The sequence below is a fragment of the Hylobates moloch genome, unplaced genomic scaffold, assembly GCF_009828535.3.
Source record: "Hylobates moloch isolate HMO894 unplaced genomic scaffold, HMol_V3 SCAFFOLD_2, whole genome shotgun sequence".
NCBI lineage: Eukaryota > Metazoa > Chordata > Mammalia > Primates > Hylobatidae > Hylobates > Hylobates moloch.
The window spans coordinates 20,506,236-20,522,052 of NW_026652277.1; the positions used below are offsets into that span (position 1 = coordinate 20,506,236).

Consider the following 15,817-nt stretch of genomic DNA (forward strand, 5'->3'; position numbering starts at 1 on the left):
CATAAATATATATACTTCATAAGTCTATATATCATAAATATATATTTCATAAATCTATATATCATAAATATATATATTTCATAAATCTATATATCACATAGATTTCATAAATCTATATATTTCATAAATATATATATCATAAACATATATTTCATATATATGAATATATATATTCATAGATATCTATGCCTATTTTCAGAAATAGGTATAGATAAAATAAATAGAAAATTTTCTTTTTTGTTTTGTGATTTGTTTTGCATTGTAGACTAATAAAGTCTATATATCTATATAGATAGGTAGATAGTCTAACTAGATATAGAAAGACTATATATAGATATATATAGACTAATATAGGCTATATATAGATATATATAAACTAATATAGATAGACTATATATAGATATAGACTATATATAGATACATATAGACTAATATAGACTATATAGAGATATATACAGATATCTAGCTAACTATATAGCTATATAGAGACTACATATATATGTCTGCAAAACAAAACAGATGACAAAACAAAAACGAAAATATCAATATGTTTCTGAAAATAGGTTTCATTCTTTTTTAATTTTTATAGATTCAAAGGTACAAGAACAGTTGTGTTACATAGATATATTACATAGTGGTGATGTCTGGGCTTTTAGTGTAACCATTACCCCAGATAGTGTACACTGTACCCAACAATATTTCACCCCTCACCCTGCTCTCACCCTCCTACCTTTTGGAGTCTCCAATGCCTATCATTCCACTCTGTATGTCTGAATAATACGTGTCTTTAAAAAATAAATGCTGCATACAAGGCACTAGGCTAGGTGTCACGGAGGGCATACAGATGTGTAAAACGCTAGCTCCACTTTTAAGGAAGTGATCCTCTTGCAATGGGGTTCATTGTGATGGGATTTTACCTGTACAGATTTTATGCTGTCAGTATATGTTGATATACAACAAAATTTTTAAAAAATACTTAAGAAATATGATCACATTGCTGATGTTCCTCTGGTTTTCTTTAACTCTCTTTAGTTCTGGAGGATCAGAAATGGCTGTTGCATGTTTAATCTCTTCTTTGTATTTCACCTGCATAATGTATAAGAATATAATGTTAACTTTATTCTATGCAAGGCTTTAAAATATTGAGAATTCTTCAATTATAACTATTGCATAATTGAATTTTATTAATTCCAACATTACTTTTCCCTCACTGGGGACACAATTCTTAATTTTATCTGGTGCTTTCAGGATTCCTTATTCCTAAGGTACAAATAAATCCATATCCATTCACTTATCCATCACTATGAGTTTTTTAAGTAAAATAAGCAAATGTTGCTTATGAAAATAAATTGTATTATTAGGCAGATGCAGGAAAAAAATCTTGCAAATTATCTTAAATGATTATTTTCTATCCAAAAAGCAGTTTCTATTAATATGGTAATTAAAATTTAACACGTATTTAAAGGCAAAAGTGAAATTGAGTTAGCCACAGTCTGGGGAACATTGCTTGTCTCACTGAGAGCACATAAATAATAAGGAAATAATTTATTTCCTTATAATGAAATAAAGAATTTCCTTATAGAATAAGGAAAAAAATAAAGTGAGCACAATAAAAGAAGAGAAAAAGGGAGATGGAAGGAAATGTACTAAAAGCATAGACCACTGGGTCCTGCATCACTATAAGGAAGGTCAGTGCCAGGAAGTTAGAGGTGTCTGCTATGCACACAATCACATTAGGAAAAGCTCACCTTTATCCTGGCTTCTACTTCACTCAAAATCTCCCCCATCAAATCTATTTAGAGGAAGATCAATCAGGCAAATGGTAATACGAGCATACAGTTATGCATGGGACAAGAAAGAGTTCTTTGAACTCATAAAATGATTAGTGATGCTATCACTTCAGGTAGTAGTTTAGTATGTCTAAAATTCATGGAAGATAACTCAAATTCAATCTTTCTTGAATGAAAAGGATACATATATATATGTAAATACATGAAAGCATGGGCTTGACTTAAGAGGCCGTGTTGAAATTTAGCAAAGATTTAAATCTACATGAAACATGTTTCAGAAATCACTTGGTAACGTTTAAAATGATTAAGGGTGAAATCCATGCAGGCTGTCATAAAGAAGCAGTACCTAAATATCTCAGATATCGTCTACGTCTTAGTATCTGTGGATTTCATATAAGTAGCAATGCCAATATTAGTCCAGACCCAAAACAGTTAAATTGGAAGTTCACTGAGAAAGGCTACCTCTAAATAAAATTCAAAAATAGTTCTTAAGACAGAGAGCTAACAGCTAAAAGGCTTGTACTCTGGAGGTAGAAAATGTCGAGATCTTTAAATGTTAGAGAATCATATCTTGGTTTGACAGATCTAGCTAATCTCAAAAGGGCAACTTTCCATTTGAATACTAAGCAGGAGTTTATGGCCCAACCTCATGCAGATAGAGAACTACGCATTTATTGTTTGCTAGAAGAGGCTGTGATGCTAAGAGAAGAAATGATATACTGTAATACTCTGTGGGATTTTCCTCGGGTGAGAAGCTTAACATGATTAAAGATGAACACTTTTGTTTTTCAAAGGGACTCTAATCAAAACGGCACAGTTATTTCACTGTAGTCTATAGAATTGCACACTACAGAATATTTATAATATTAAATCACAGTACATCAATGGGTGCATTTTAAATATTATCATTGGAAAGTGAAGCAATGAATATTTTATATTTCTCTCCCAAACTAATTGATGTACCAGGCTAACACAGGGTCTCACCATGAAAGATCAGAAGAACACATTCATCTGCTCTCATCCACACCTTAAGCCTAGGTCCTCCTTACACTTTCTTCAAGAGATAGCTCCGTGAGTGCTACAGAGGTCTTATTGCACTTACATTCTGCAGACTTTTTATACTTTTATTTTGAAGTATGCTTTACTATTGCATTCTTTTACCTCTCCTACGCTTTCTTCACAAATGCTGACCCACACTGATATTCTCTGGATGCTGCATAATGACCAAGTAACCCACAGCCGAGTCTAATCAAGGCCATTCTGCTTGGATTACTTAAAGGGAAGGTGCTCTTTCCAAGGATGAAGGTGAAAAGGTAAGTCAGAGTAAGGGATTTAAAGAACGAATCCTTTTTACTTCCTCAAGAAACTAAATGTAATGGACAGGCACAGCAGCTTATGCCTGTAATCCCAGCACTTTGGGAGGCTGAAGCGGGAGGATCACTCGAGGTCAGGTGTTCGAGAGCAGCCTGGCCGACATGGTGAAACCCCATCTCTACTAAAAACAAAAAAAAATAGCCAGGTGTGACGGTGTGTGCCTGTAATCCCAGCTACTCGGGAGGCTGAGGCAGAAGAATCACTTGAACCCAGGAGGCAGTTGCGGTGAGCTGAGATTGCGCCACTGCACTCCAGCCTAGGCAACAAAGCAAGACTCCGTCTCAAAAAAAAAGGAAAGAAACTCAATGCACTAAATATACATGGGAGAATATCAAATTGGTAAGGAGAGCAATTATCCATTGCAAATGTCAAACAGTCAATGGAAAAAAAAATTTATCCATAACATTAAGCACCTTAATGTTAGAAGGACCCTTCTAACAGAAGAGGACCCTTCCCCCCAGTCTAAAGGTTATTGGAGGTTAAGTTATTTCACAATTTATAGTGAAGATGTGTGATTTGTTTTCGTTTTTGCTGGAAGAAGCAGAAGGTAAAACGGGCTGGAAAGAAGAAATGGGAGGAACTGTGTCTGATAAAAAGCTTAGACATGTGACTGACATCGGTTAAAAATGAACTGGTACTATTTGCCTTTTCGAATCTAAACCTTCACTTAAGCTGCCAAATAAATGTTCTGGGGCCTTTAATCATTCTATCAGGGGAAAATTTCTTTCTTCCAACTTGTGGAGAGGTACTGAAATGTATCCTTTCTCTGCAAAATTTAATAGAGTTAAAATTCTCTTCAAAGAGATGAAATCTAATCCTAGGTTTCATTAAAATGACCTAGCTCTTCTTCACTGTGATATATCAAGGGAAACAAGGATACAGTTTTTGTTCTCAAAGTTAGATCTTTGATATATGAAGAAATAGCATTTCAATAAAGTGAAGAATAAAAGGAAAAAAGCCATCAGTTGAGTAAAGAACTAAAAACATTTGTCTATAGTTTATGTTTGCTTTCAGAAAAGATAATGCTGTAGAGAACTTACTGAACTAATATTCTGCTGATTTTTCTTCACTCGTTCGATCTCTGGGGTATCTTTTACTGCAGTGCCAGCTCCCACCTCTTTCTTATAAAATACCTTTATTATAAGAAAAGGAAAAGAATAACTAAGCTTGTCAGAATTCAAGTCCTAGATCCGCTTCTTAGAAAGACAATTTCTCAGGTTTTATAATAATACAAATACCGCATCTATTTATGAGTGCTGGAATTATAGGAACCAATTAAATAATCCATTAAGATAATCCATTAAAACTTTGGTTTTATATCCCATAATCTTACAAGTAACCCTCTCCTGCTCTAGAGCTAGACCACTATCACGGCTGACTGCAGATTATTTGCTTTGAGAATACACATTGGCAAATCAGAGTTCCTTTCTTCAAATATAAATATATGTCACACGTGTATTTGAGAAAAAGCAGATATTACAAAAGCCCATTAAGCCGTTATCACTGAATTCAATAAGAGAATGACATTTTAGGCAACTTCTATTCTCCAAACACAAGGATGCCCACATTCTCTTCCAAGAAAATGTTAGCTCATCATCAATATCAATGTTAATTTCAAGTCTATCTTCTTCATCTTCCACTTATTTGTTAACTCTCTCCCATGTGTCTCCACCCCTACTAACATCTACCCTTCCAAACCCAAAGCAGAACAAAAACACAAGAGTATTTATGAGTGCTCTCATTATGAGTACTCTGCAGAAAAACAGAGTAATTATAAGAAAGGTAAATGAGGATAGAATTACTCCCTTTCTTGACATTTGGTAATCCAGTGGCCTCCGTGTGGGTGGGAGAGCATGGTAGGAGAGATGTTTTCCTCCAAAGGCTAGAACTAAAGAACACTATGGAATCACACAGCCTCCTTTCCTCATCCTTCCAGCAAGACTTTCCCGTTTCTCAGTACAGCCTGGCCATCCCTGTGGAGACCCAGCAGGCACCTGACCAGCTCACCCTGAGAGCCAGTGCTTGCCAACTAGTTAGGAGGTAGGAAATGTTCCAGAAGTCCTCACACTTACTAGAATTTATATTTTGATGAGATGCTTGCTTAATTATTAATGACTGAGCTAATTCTATGTTAAAATATTAGTTGTATGGTCAATTTTTACAATTTTAGAACAGAAGTCAAGTTTATACATTTATTAATCATGGACCCAGCCTCTTAATTAATAGTACTGATGCACTATTTACAATAGCAAAGACATGGAATCAACCTGAATGCCCATCAGTGATAGACTGGATAAAGAAAATGTGGTACATATACACCATGGAATACTATGCAGCCATAAAAAAGAATAAGATCATGGCCTTTACAGGGACATGGCTGGAGCTAAATGCCATTACACTTAGCAAACTAATGCAGGAACAGAAAACCAAATACCACATGTTCTCACTTATAAGTGGGAGCTAAATGATGAGAACACATGGACACACAGAGGGGAACAACACATACAGGGGCCTATCAGAGGGTGAAGTAGGAGGGGAGGGAGAGGATCAGAAAAAATAACTAATGGGTACTAGGCTTAACACCTGGGTGACAAAATAATTGTACAACAAATCCCTATGACACAAGTTTACCTACGTAAAAACCTGCACAGGTACCCCTGAACTTAAAATAAAAGTTAAAAAAAAAATAGTGCTGATGCAATTCCTCTTCCTCAAAATAAAAATATAGAAGTTCAGAAATTTATTAAGAATGAGTAAATCGGCCGGGCGCGGTGGCTCACGCTTGTAATCCCAGCACTTTGGGAGGCCGAGGCGGGCGGATCACGAGGTCAGGAGATCGAGACCACGGTGAAACCCCGTCTCTACTAAAAAATACAAAAAATTAGCCGGGCGTGGTGGCGGGCGCCTGTAGTCCCAGCTACTCCGGAGGCTGAGGCAGGAGAATGGCGTGAACCCGGGAGGCGGAGCTTGCAGTGAGCCGAGATTGCGCCACTGCACTCCAGCCTGGGCGACAGAGCGAGACTCCATCTCAAAAAAAAAAAAAAAAAAAAAAAAGAATGAGTAAATCATTAGATATATTATCAGTAAAAACAATCAAAAACCAGGAATAAAATCACTTCATATGACTATTTTCATCTTCAAAGTAAAATCTGTGTAGAACACAGACTTCTTTCCTGAGTTAAATTTTAAAATTTAGTTAATAACTGTCATTTATACCAAAGAGGAAAATTTGAATTTGTAATTCCAAAAAAATCATGAAAAATGATAATTTGTAAAAATTATCAGTATTCATATTATTTTAAGGAAATAAAGATAATACACTTGACAGAAAATTCAAGTAAGACAGCAGAAGACATCAATGAGGAAAAAAGACCATTTCTTACAAAACAAAATTTCAAGGTGGCAACTTTAATGGCTACTCACCACACTAATGTTTTGTTGAGTTGTCTTAATTCTCTGAATTTCAGGAGTATCTGCTATGGTAGAATAGTTAGAAAGCATCTTCTCTGCTTCATCTTTATACTTTCTCTAAAAATATAAACAGTTAATATAAATCCGAAACTGTGTGTGTGCACGCAGGCATGAGAGAGAGGGAGGGAGGGAGGGAAAGAGGAAGGGAGAGAGAGGGAGAGAGGGAGAGGGGGGAGAGGAAGAGGGGAGAGGGAGAGAGAGAGAGAGAGAGAGACAGCAAAAAAAATGACTTACACTCCCAGAGAGAGAGAGAGGCGGAGAGACAGAGATAGAATGATACCATTCTTCGATCTCTACCATACCACATGGCTTCTAGATTTATGCTTTGCTTCCTACTTCAGGTGAAGATCGATTTGATTAAGGGAAAGTTACCAGTATTTTGAAGTTGAGATTAAAATTTTCATTTTCTCTCCATTAAATGAGCTACTATGAGCTCTAATACAACCCAGGCAATATCTTATCCTAGTACCAGCACTTACATTGTATTTACTATGTAATGGGTATTGTTCTAAATACTTAACACACATTAACTCATTTAATCAACCTGACAAGCAGATACTATTATTATTTCCATCTTTCAGATGGAGAAATTGAGGTGCTAGATAGTAAGTATCAGAGCTACAACTTAAAACCAGGCTCTCCGACTCCAAAATCAGTGAAGTTAATTATTCTGGCAAATGAATGCTTATTAAGAAAGGTAACTACTATTCATGTTGAAATGCACCAGGCTTCATTACACCCTCTTAAGTATCCCCATTGTATTTCAGTGATTGAAATCCCTTAAAATTAGATATATTCTCACATCACGCTAAAAAAAAAATCTACGCTGTTAAGGCAGGAAATCTGACAGCTCAGGCACCTTCACTCTCAATACTTTTACTTTCAGGTGTATGTATCATTGTTGTAATACTATATTTACATGATTATTAGATTTGTCTGTAGCTTTCCAAGAGCAAAGCCATGTCTGGTTTTGCATGCAAATGGGTGCTCAGGAGGTGTTTACCGACTGAAGGAATGAATGTGGCATTCTTGAGAGAGTAAGTAACTCTTCTCCACTGACTCAAATGTCCATTTGCTGTTTAAGGCATTGACCTAGGATTTTAGTTTAGCTGATATGGCCAAGCCAATGCCTCCAAGTTCACGGACACTGAGAACAGAAGAACATACACTTCAGGACCATCCCAGCAGCCGTGTCATCTGCGGAGGCTGAGAGGCACACAAGTCCTCTGACATTTGACTCTGCCATCTTGATACTACCCTTTTGAACCAGTGGATGGTTAATGTCCTTGCTTATGTCTTAATCAGAATTTTAACAAATTTCGCCAAATGTTGTTACACATTCCTTTCTGCAGAAACTCCATTAATCAAATTAAATTCTGTGGTCAATTTTAAATAACCATTTTCATTTTTTTCATTCCTTCTACTATTTTTTCCATTGCGAGTCATTCTTTTTTAGTAAATGTTACAGCAAAGATATTATTTGCTAATGAACGTTTTTGCCCAAGTCAGATTTTATAAATAAATTCTTCTTCCATAAATTTTTGTGGTCATTACTTCTCCCACATCCAGCTTTGTTTACAGAATATGGGACAAGTATATTTGACAAATCTAAATTTTACCAAGAAAACCTCGCTGTTCCCTTAGTGTTTACCTAATGCTAAACTTCACCTTATACCTTGTGCAGCTTTAGCCATTTAGTTTTATTTGGAACTATTTTAATAAGAATATTCATTATGAAATGGTTAAAAGACAAATAGTTTGTCATTTTTTTTTCTGGTATGAGCAAAAGCATTTGAGCCAAGTGTCTAATAGTGTCAAAAAAAAGAGAGAGAGAAAGAAAAGGTTAAAATATCCTTGGGCTGGGCACAACGGCTCATGCCCACTGAGGCAGGAAGATAAGCTTGAGCCCAGGAGTTTGAGGCTGCAGCAAGCTATGATGGTGCCGCTGCATGCCAGCCTGGGTGAAAGAGTGAGACCTCCATCTCTAAAATTAAAAAAAAAACAAAATGTTTTAATGTCCTTGGACTCAAAACAAGGAGCCCCGACAGAGAGGGTGTAGCGCTCCGTAATGTCTGTTGCATTGAATCTACGACAGTTGTCCTATTAATTAGTAAGGTTAATCAAATTTGGCCAATGGTTTCTTAGTGAAAGAGTACACTAACTCTGAATGCAATGCCCTCAGAAAGATATCATTCATAGAGACATACAAAGCACATGGCAACATGACATTGGAATACATGATTCTGAGTATCTTCATTCTTGACCAACCTGGCTATAGATTTCAGATGTCCTTTTGGCTCGAAGGATATCCGGGATATCCATGCTCACTTGCATTCCTTTCCCTTTAATTTCATTTTCTAAGTCCTTCTTGTATTGTTTCTAAAAGAACAGAAAATAATCTCAGAGCTTTGCTTAAGCTTTAATAGCAATGTTGAAATTTACGTGTTTGCATCTCAAAGCCACCCATGTGGAAAGAACACTTATGCTCTTTCTAGCTATGATTCACGGCATTTATTTTAAACTTTGTATCTCGCTGCTGTCTTACCTGGCTGGCCATCTCGGATGCTTTCTTAGCTCTCTGGACATCAAGAGTGTCTGTGCTCACCTGCATCCCTTTCCCTTTAATTTCAGTCTCCAGATCTCTTTTATAGTCTTTCTGCAGAAAATGAAACACACAGTTAGTGCTCTCCAATCATTTGAGAAACTGCTCAAAAATCGAGATGTCATTTTGACATCAAGACCATGTCTTTTGGAATGAAGTTGAATCCTTATTTCTTTTATTTCTATAGAATAAAAAAGAGTTTTTACTTGTGGTAGGAATACAACTTAGTATAACTTATTCACCAGTAATCAGAAGAATTTTTTTCTGCTAATCTGAATTAAGAAGAAAAAACAGAGCTAGCCAATGGGAAAATTTAACATTTCAATATGATAAACTTGATATGTTATTGGGTCATATATGGCTTAGTTAAGTGTCAGTCAAGAGCGATTGTAAAATTGCTGTTTTTCACTCTGTAGTGAATAAGCGTTGGTTGCTTCTCTGAAATCCACCCCTTCTTTTCCCTTCATTGGCTCCCTAATTTGCCACTGGACAACTCAATGTTCCCACTCCTAAACCATCCAGCTTGGGTGAGACTGGCTCAAATCTCTGGACTCTGCTGGCCTTAAATAAATCACTATTCCCTTCACTGGCTCTCTGATTTGCCACTGGATAACTCAATGTTTCCCCCTCCTAAACCATCCAGAAACTGGCCCAAGTCTCTGGGCTCTGCTGAACTTAGTAAATCATTATGCCCCATCACCCACACTGCAGAATTGGTTCTGGGATGCATGCATCTTTTTTTCCACATAAGAGCTGCTGGAAGCCTCTTTGCAAACAAGAATGTCTACCTAAGAACTGAAAGTTGAAACTAAATCTCATTATTTGAGTCCTAGATCAAGTTGTGCCTAGGAATTTTTCTACTGTTCAATCATAAGAACAACAAATAAGTTACCTGTGTTTTTTTTTTAAGCCAGTTGGAATTGGATTACCCATTGCTTACAAGATAGTCATAATTACACAGGCACACATGTCTTTAGGGACTTTTGTCACATTTGAAAACTGATTATAAAATTCAGCAAGCTGTACATATATAAATTTGCATTTTCTATATGTATATTATTCTTCAAAGAAAAACGTTATTTTAAAAATACTATTAACTATAGCCAATTAAATTTGCTCTAAAACAATTATTTCTTATTATGCTGACACACTCCAGATTTGTAGATTCTCTGCTGCAAAGTAAATGTTGGTTTGCTTATTCGTAGATCCTCAAATTTAGATAAGTGGTAAACAAAAATCTCGGTCTTGGAGTATTTTGCCTCCTGCCTTCTACTCATAACCCTTCCTGTTTTTACTGACTTACACTCCCAGTATCACTTTTCTAAATAAAAGTTTACATAATTATGTTTAACTTTCAAAATAATAATATTCAATTATTACTATGTCTATAAAAAGCACTCTGTTTTAGTCAGCCTGTTTAAAACCCCAAAACAAAATGTTTCATTTGAAGGCCAACAAATATGATGAAACTGAGGCACTGATAACAGACAGCCACCAAGGTCCGATGGTAGAAGGATGTAACAATTTTCCAATATGAACTTTCAAATGTAAATGTGTTCTAAAGCACATAAACTACATTAGACACCCTTTGCATCAGTCATTTGTTGTCTGCATAACAAAACACGCCAAAACTTAGAAGGTTTAAAACAACATGGCGGCATCTACATTCCAAGAGGGCAAATCCTAATGCAGAAGTGTGTTTGTAGTCTGAGTCACATTTGCTGATGTCTCATTGGCTAAAGAAAGTCACATGGTCAAGCCCAGAGATATGGGAAGGCTTGATTGACTCTTGAGGGTCATTTGTGTCACAATATGATCCATTGACTTTATTTGAAAAATAAACTTTTGATATTAAAATACGGCAAAGTCCTGAACATTGGTTGAAAAGGATCTGAGCCTGTCATTTAGGCAAAATGGGACTTGACTATGATTATATGCAAATGAGATTTTTATTATTATTATTTGGGGGGTTTTTATTGACTAAGACTCTCAGCCTGAGAGTGGAGACTTCACCAGAGCCAAGTGAATCCATTTACACTGGATGTGACTGGAAACCACTAAAGAATTGCATGTGAGGAGAGTAACAAAATTTCATTTAATTCCCTCAAGGATTCTTCTCCTGCTGGGTTAAGAACATCTACTAGGACCCGGGAGGCGGAGCTTGCAATGAGCCGAGATTGCGCCACTGCACTCCAGCCTGGGTGACAGAGCAAGACTCCGTCTCAAAAAAAAAAAAAAGAACGTCTACTAGGAAGGCAATAATAGCAGAATTCTGGTTAGGAAGCTATGAAAAATGATCTAGAGGATAGAGATGGTGGCTTAGGACTAGGGTGGCAAGAAAGATGGATTTAGACCACCACTATGGGGGTGTCATCAATAAAGCATGCTGATGACAGGAATCAAAGTGACTTCTATGCTTTGGTTGGTGCCGTTTGCTGAGAAGCGGATCGGGGAAAGCTAACCTAGGGGAAAGTTAGGGATTCTAGTTTTGGCCTGTAATGTTGAGATCCCATTATACATTTCCCTTGGAGACAACAAAAGATAAATGGTCACATATTCACATCCATGTTATAGAACACTTAATTTTTCTGTAAGAATGAGGTAGACCTTTATGAAGGAACACGGAAAAATATCCATAATATAAAGTGAGAAAACACTTATATGGGGTCTGACCCCATTTAACATTTTTTTAAGTCTCTGTGTGTACATGTGTGTTTATCTATATAAACACGAAATAGATTTGGAAGGTTCCATAACAAACTTATAACAATGACTATATCTCAGGAGGAGAACAGAAGTAGGAAAGGGATAAAGGAGGTTTTCAAGTACCTGTTACTCACGCTCCTGGCTGTCCACCCCTGGCCACCACTTCAAAATGAAACACTTATTGATCAGGAAACCTATACCATCTCCACTTCCTTTGTCTTATTCAATCATGGCAATCCCATTTCCCAGGCCAGTACCTAACTCTGGGGATGTCAGTCATTTTCAAAACAACAGTAACTTCCCTAGCAGCTAAGCAGCTACCTCTAGCCTTCCAGATTTCCTGTAAGGTGTCAGTCCTGAGTCACCTCTTCTTAAGTGCAAAGGTCACACAACAGGTCTCAGAGTACCCCACTGAAGCCCCCACCTAACCAGCCTTGAGATAAGTGAGCAGGACCCCTTCACCTGCACATACACTTTTTATAAAATCATCACATCCCAAATCTTCTTTACTCCAGTGATCCTTTTATATTCTCAGATTTTCTGGGGAAGTTCAAGAGGTGTAGAGAAAGTTCTAGGGTATTTCCTTTGAAAAATATGCATATGGTCTGACTCCTACAACTTTGTGATGTGATATTATCCATCCTGTCACAGAATTGAAGACAAAACTTTTAAATCAATATCCTCTATCCCATGAAGAGAAAACTGGTGTTAGATGAATGAACATGGTCATTCAGGTTATATCAGACCTCCACCCAAAATGCTGACTGTGTAGAAATTTCATGCACGCTCATCACGTCAACGATGGCTATTTTAAGAACATGCAATCAGACAGAAACGACTATTGTTCTCATGTTAAACGTCCATACATGAAGTTCTGCTTAGAAATTTGGAAATACAGATATGCCAAGCAGCATATGATCCACTAAAAAATACCAGGAAAACATTTATTATAGCCTAGATTACCATAAAATCTGTTGTATTCTGAAATAAGGTGTGCAGGGGAGTGCATGTGTGTGTGTGTGTGTTCAATTAAAATGCCTTCCACCAAGCTTTTTTGATACATTGGAAGGATATGAGCAAAGCAAAAACTGTAAATTTTCAAGCAGGCATAATGCTTTGAATAGTCTCCATTCCAAACTGTTAAGCCACAATGCTTTGAGAAATTCCACATATTAATCAAGTTGCTAATTTGTTAGGTTCCAAAATATGAGTCTTAAGTCCTGCATCACGCACCCTACTAACCTCACTCGCTATCTCTGCAGCCTTCTTGGCATGCTTCATTTCAAGGGTGTCAGTGCCAGCTTGCATTCCTTTCCCTTTAATTATTGACTCCAGGTCTTTCTTGTATTCTTTCTGCAAAAGACAACATTTTACAACATTCAAACACTCAGTGGGCAAACATGCATCTGCAGTCAATGATACCAAAAATATATATATAGTTAAACATATTTTACAAAAGAGGTAACAAAGCTCCTTGAGTACTATGAATGATCACTCACGACTAAATTTTCTGAACTGCTTAGAACGATAATCTCGTTCTCACTGAAGAAGAGCATGCAAAGCTCCGAAGACGTTTAGTATACAAAGGCAATTGCCATGTGAAAATCTTCACTGACAATTTTCTCTGGGGCTGGAGGATAGGGAGATGGGTGTAAATGAGCTAATGTTGTACAAAACAGATGAACTTGGAGGCCAGAGCACTCACCAGCTATATGACACTGAGAATGCTTAACTTTTCCAGTTTACTCATCTGCAAAATGAAGGCAGTAATGCAGGCAAACCTCATTTTTATTGTGCTTTACTTTATTGTGCTTTGCAGATATTGCATTTTTTTTACAAACTGAAGTTCTGTGGCAACCCTGCTTGTCAATCAAGTCTATCGGTGCTATTTTTCCAACAGTATGTGCTTAGATGGTGTCTCTGTGTCACATTTTGGTAATACGATATTTCAAACTGTTATGGTGGTTTGTGATCAGTGATTTTTTTTTTGACAGAGTCTTGCTCTTTCACCCAGGCTGGAGTGCAGTGGAGTGATCTCAGCCCACTGCAACCTGTGCCTCCTGGGTTCAAGCGATTCTCCAGCCTCAGCCTCCCGAATAGCTGGGACTGCAGGCGTGTGCCACTGCATCCAGCTAATTTTTGTATTTTTAGTAGAGACCAGGTTTCACCATGTTGGCCAGGCTGGTCATGAACTCCTGACCTCAGGTGATCCACCCACCTTGGCCTCCCAAAATGCAGGGATTACAGGTGTGAGCCACTGCACCTGGCCGATCAGTGATCTTTGATGTTACTATTGAGACAGACAGATAGGAGGGGGTCGCTGGCAAAACTCCAACTGGCCTGTGCACTGGGAAGAGCATGCACTGGGGTGGAGCCACAGAAGTTCGGGTAGTTTGCAACAGGGAGGAGTCTGGCCCCTCCTCCTCCTGTGTGGAATCTGGGATTCAAACAGTGAGGCAGGAAGCACTCTAGCAGGGACTCTGGCCTTGCAGAGAGTCCCTGTTTCCCCCTTTCCTTCCTTTACACCCAATAAAACTCTGCTTTACTTACCCTTCAAACTGTCTGTGAGCCTAAATTTTCATGGCCATGGGACAAGGATCCTGTCTTTAGCTGAACTAAGGAGAAGTCCTGCAACACTACTGTAATTGTTGGGAGATGCCACCAAATGCACCCCTATAAGTCAGTGAACTTAACTGAGAAATGTGTGTGTTCTGGTTCCTCCACTCATCAGCCGTTCCTCCATCTCTTTCCCTCTGTTTGGGCTTCCCTATTTCCTAAGTCACAACAATACTGAAATTGGGCCGATTAGTAACCCTACAATGGCCCCTAGATGTTCAAGTAAAAAGAAGAGACGTACTTTTAATCAAAAGCTAGAAATGATTGAGCTTAGTCAGGAAAGGATGTCAAACGCCAACACAGGCCCAAAGCTAGGACTCTTGTGCCAAACAGGTATTCGAGTTGTAAATGCCAAGGTAAAGTTCTTGAAGGAAATTAACAGTGCTATCCCAGTGAACACATGAATTATAAGAATGTGAAACAACCCTATTGCTGATATAGAGAAAGTTGTAGTGGTCTGAATAGATCAAACCAGACAAAACATTCCAGACACAACATCCCCTTAAACCAAACCTAATCCAGAGCAAGGCCCTAACCCTCCTCATTTCTGTGAAGGCTGAGAGAGGTGAAGAAGCTGCAGAAGAAAAGTTGGAAGCTAGCAGAGGTTGGTTCATGAGGTTTAAGAAAAGAAGCCATCTCTATCATATGAAAGTGCAAGGTGAAGCAGCAAGTGCTGATGCAGAAGCCACAGCAAGTCACCCAGAAGATCTAGCTAAGATAATTTATGAAGGTAGCTACACTAAACAACAGATTTTCGATGCAGACAAAACAGCCTTCTATTGGAAAAAGATGCCATCTAGGACTTCCATAGCTAGTGAGGAGAAGTCAAAGTCTGCTTCAATTCTTCAAAGGACAAGCTGACTCATTAGGGGCTAACGCAGCTGATGACTTTAAGTTGCAGACAATGCTCATTTACCATTCTGGAAATCCTAGGGTCTTTAAGAATTATGCTAAATCTACTCTGCCTATGCTTTATAAACAGAATAACAAAGCCTGGATGACAGCTCATTTGTTTAAAGTATGGTTTACTGAATATTTGAAGCCCACTGCCAAAACCTAATGTTCAGAAAAGAAAAACTCCTTTGATTAATGTTCAGTTACAATGCACCTGGTCACCAAAGAGCTCTGATAGAAATGTATAAGGATATTCATGTTTTCATGCCTGCTACACAGCATCCATTCTGCAGCCCATAGATCAAGGAAAATTTTTACTTTCAAGGCTTATTATTTAAGAAATACATTTCATAGGGTTATACCT

The 15,817-nt window shown here is 37.6% G+C and overlaps 1 protein-coding gene across 4 annotated transcripts in view; it reads right to left on the reverse strand.

Annotated features, from left to right (window-relative positions):
• NEBL (nebulette) overlaps positions 1 to 15,817 on the reverse strand; it is a 400,747-nt gene that overhangs the window by 45,390 nt on the left and 339,540 nt on the right. Inside the window, exons 14-19 of one of the 4 annotated variants that reach the window (XM_032167547.2) lie at positions 13,186 to 13,296; positions 9,181 to 9,291; positions 8,904 to 9,014; positions 6,588 to 6,692; positions 4,205 to 4,297; positions 994 to 1,086 (exon numbers count right to left, since the gene is read on the reverse strand). The exons of the other annotated variants lie outside the window; for them this stretch is intronic. Coding sequence (XP_032023438.1) covers positions 994 to 1,086; positions 4,205 to 4,297; positions 6,588 to 6,692; positions 8,904 to 9,014; positions 9,181 to 9,291; positions 13,186 to 13,296 — 624 coding nt within the window. The remainder of the gene's footprint in view (positions 1 to 993; positions 1,087 to 4,204; positions 4,298 to 6,587; positions 6,693 to 8,903; positions 9,015 to 9,180; positions 9,292 to 13,185; positions 13,297 to 15,817) is intronic. 4 annotated transcript variants of the gene reach the window in all.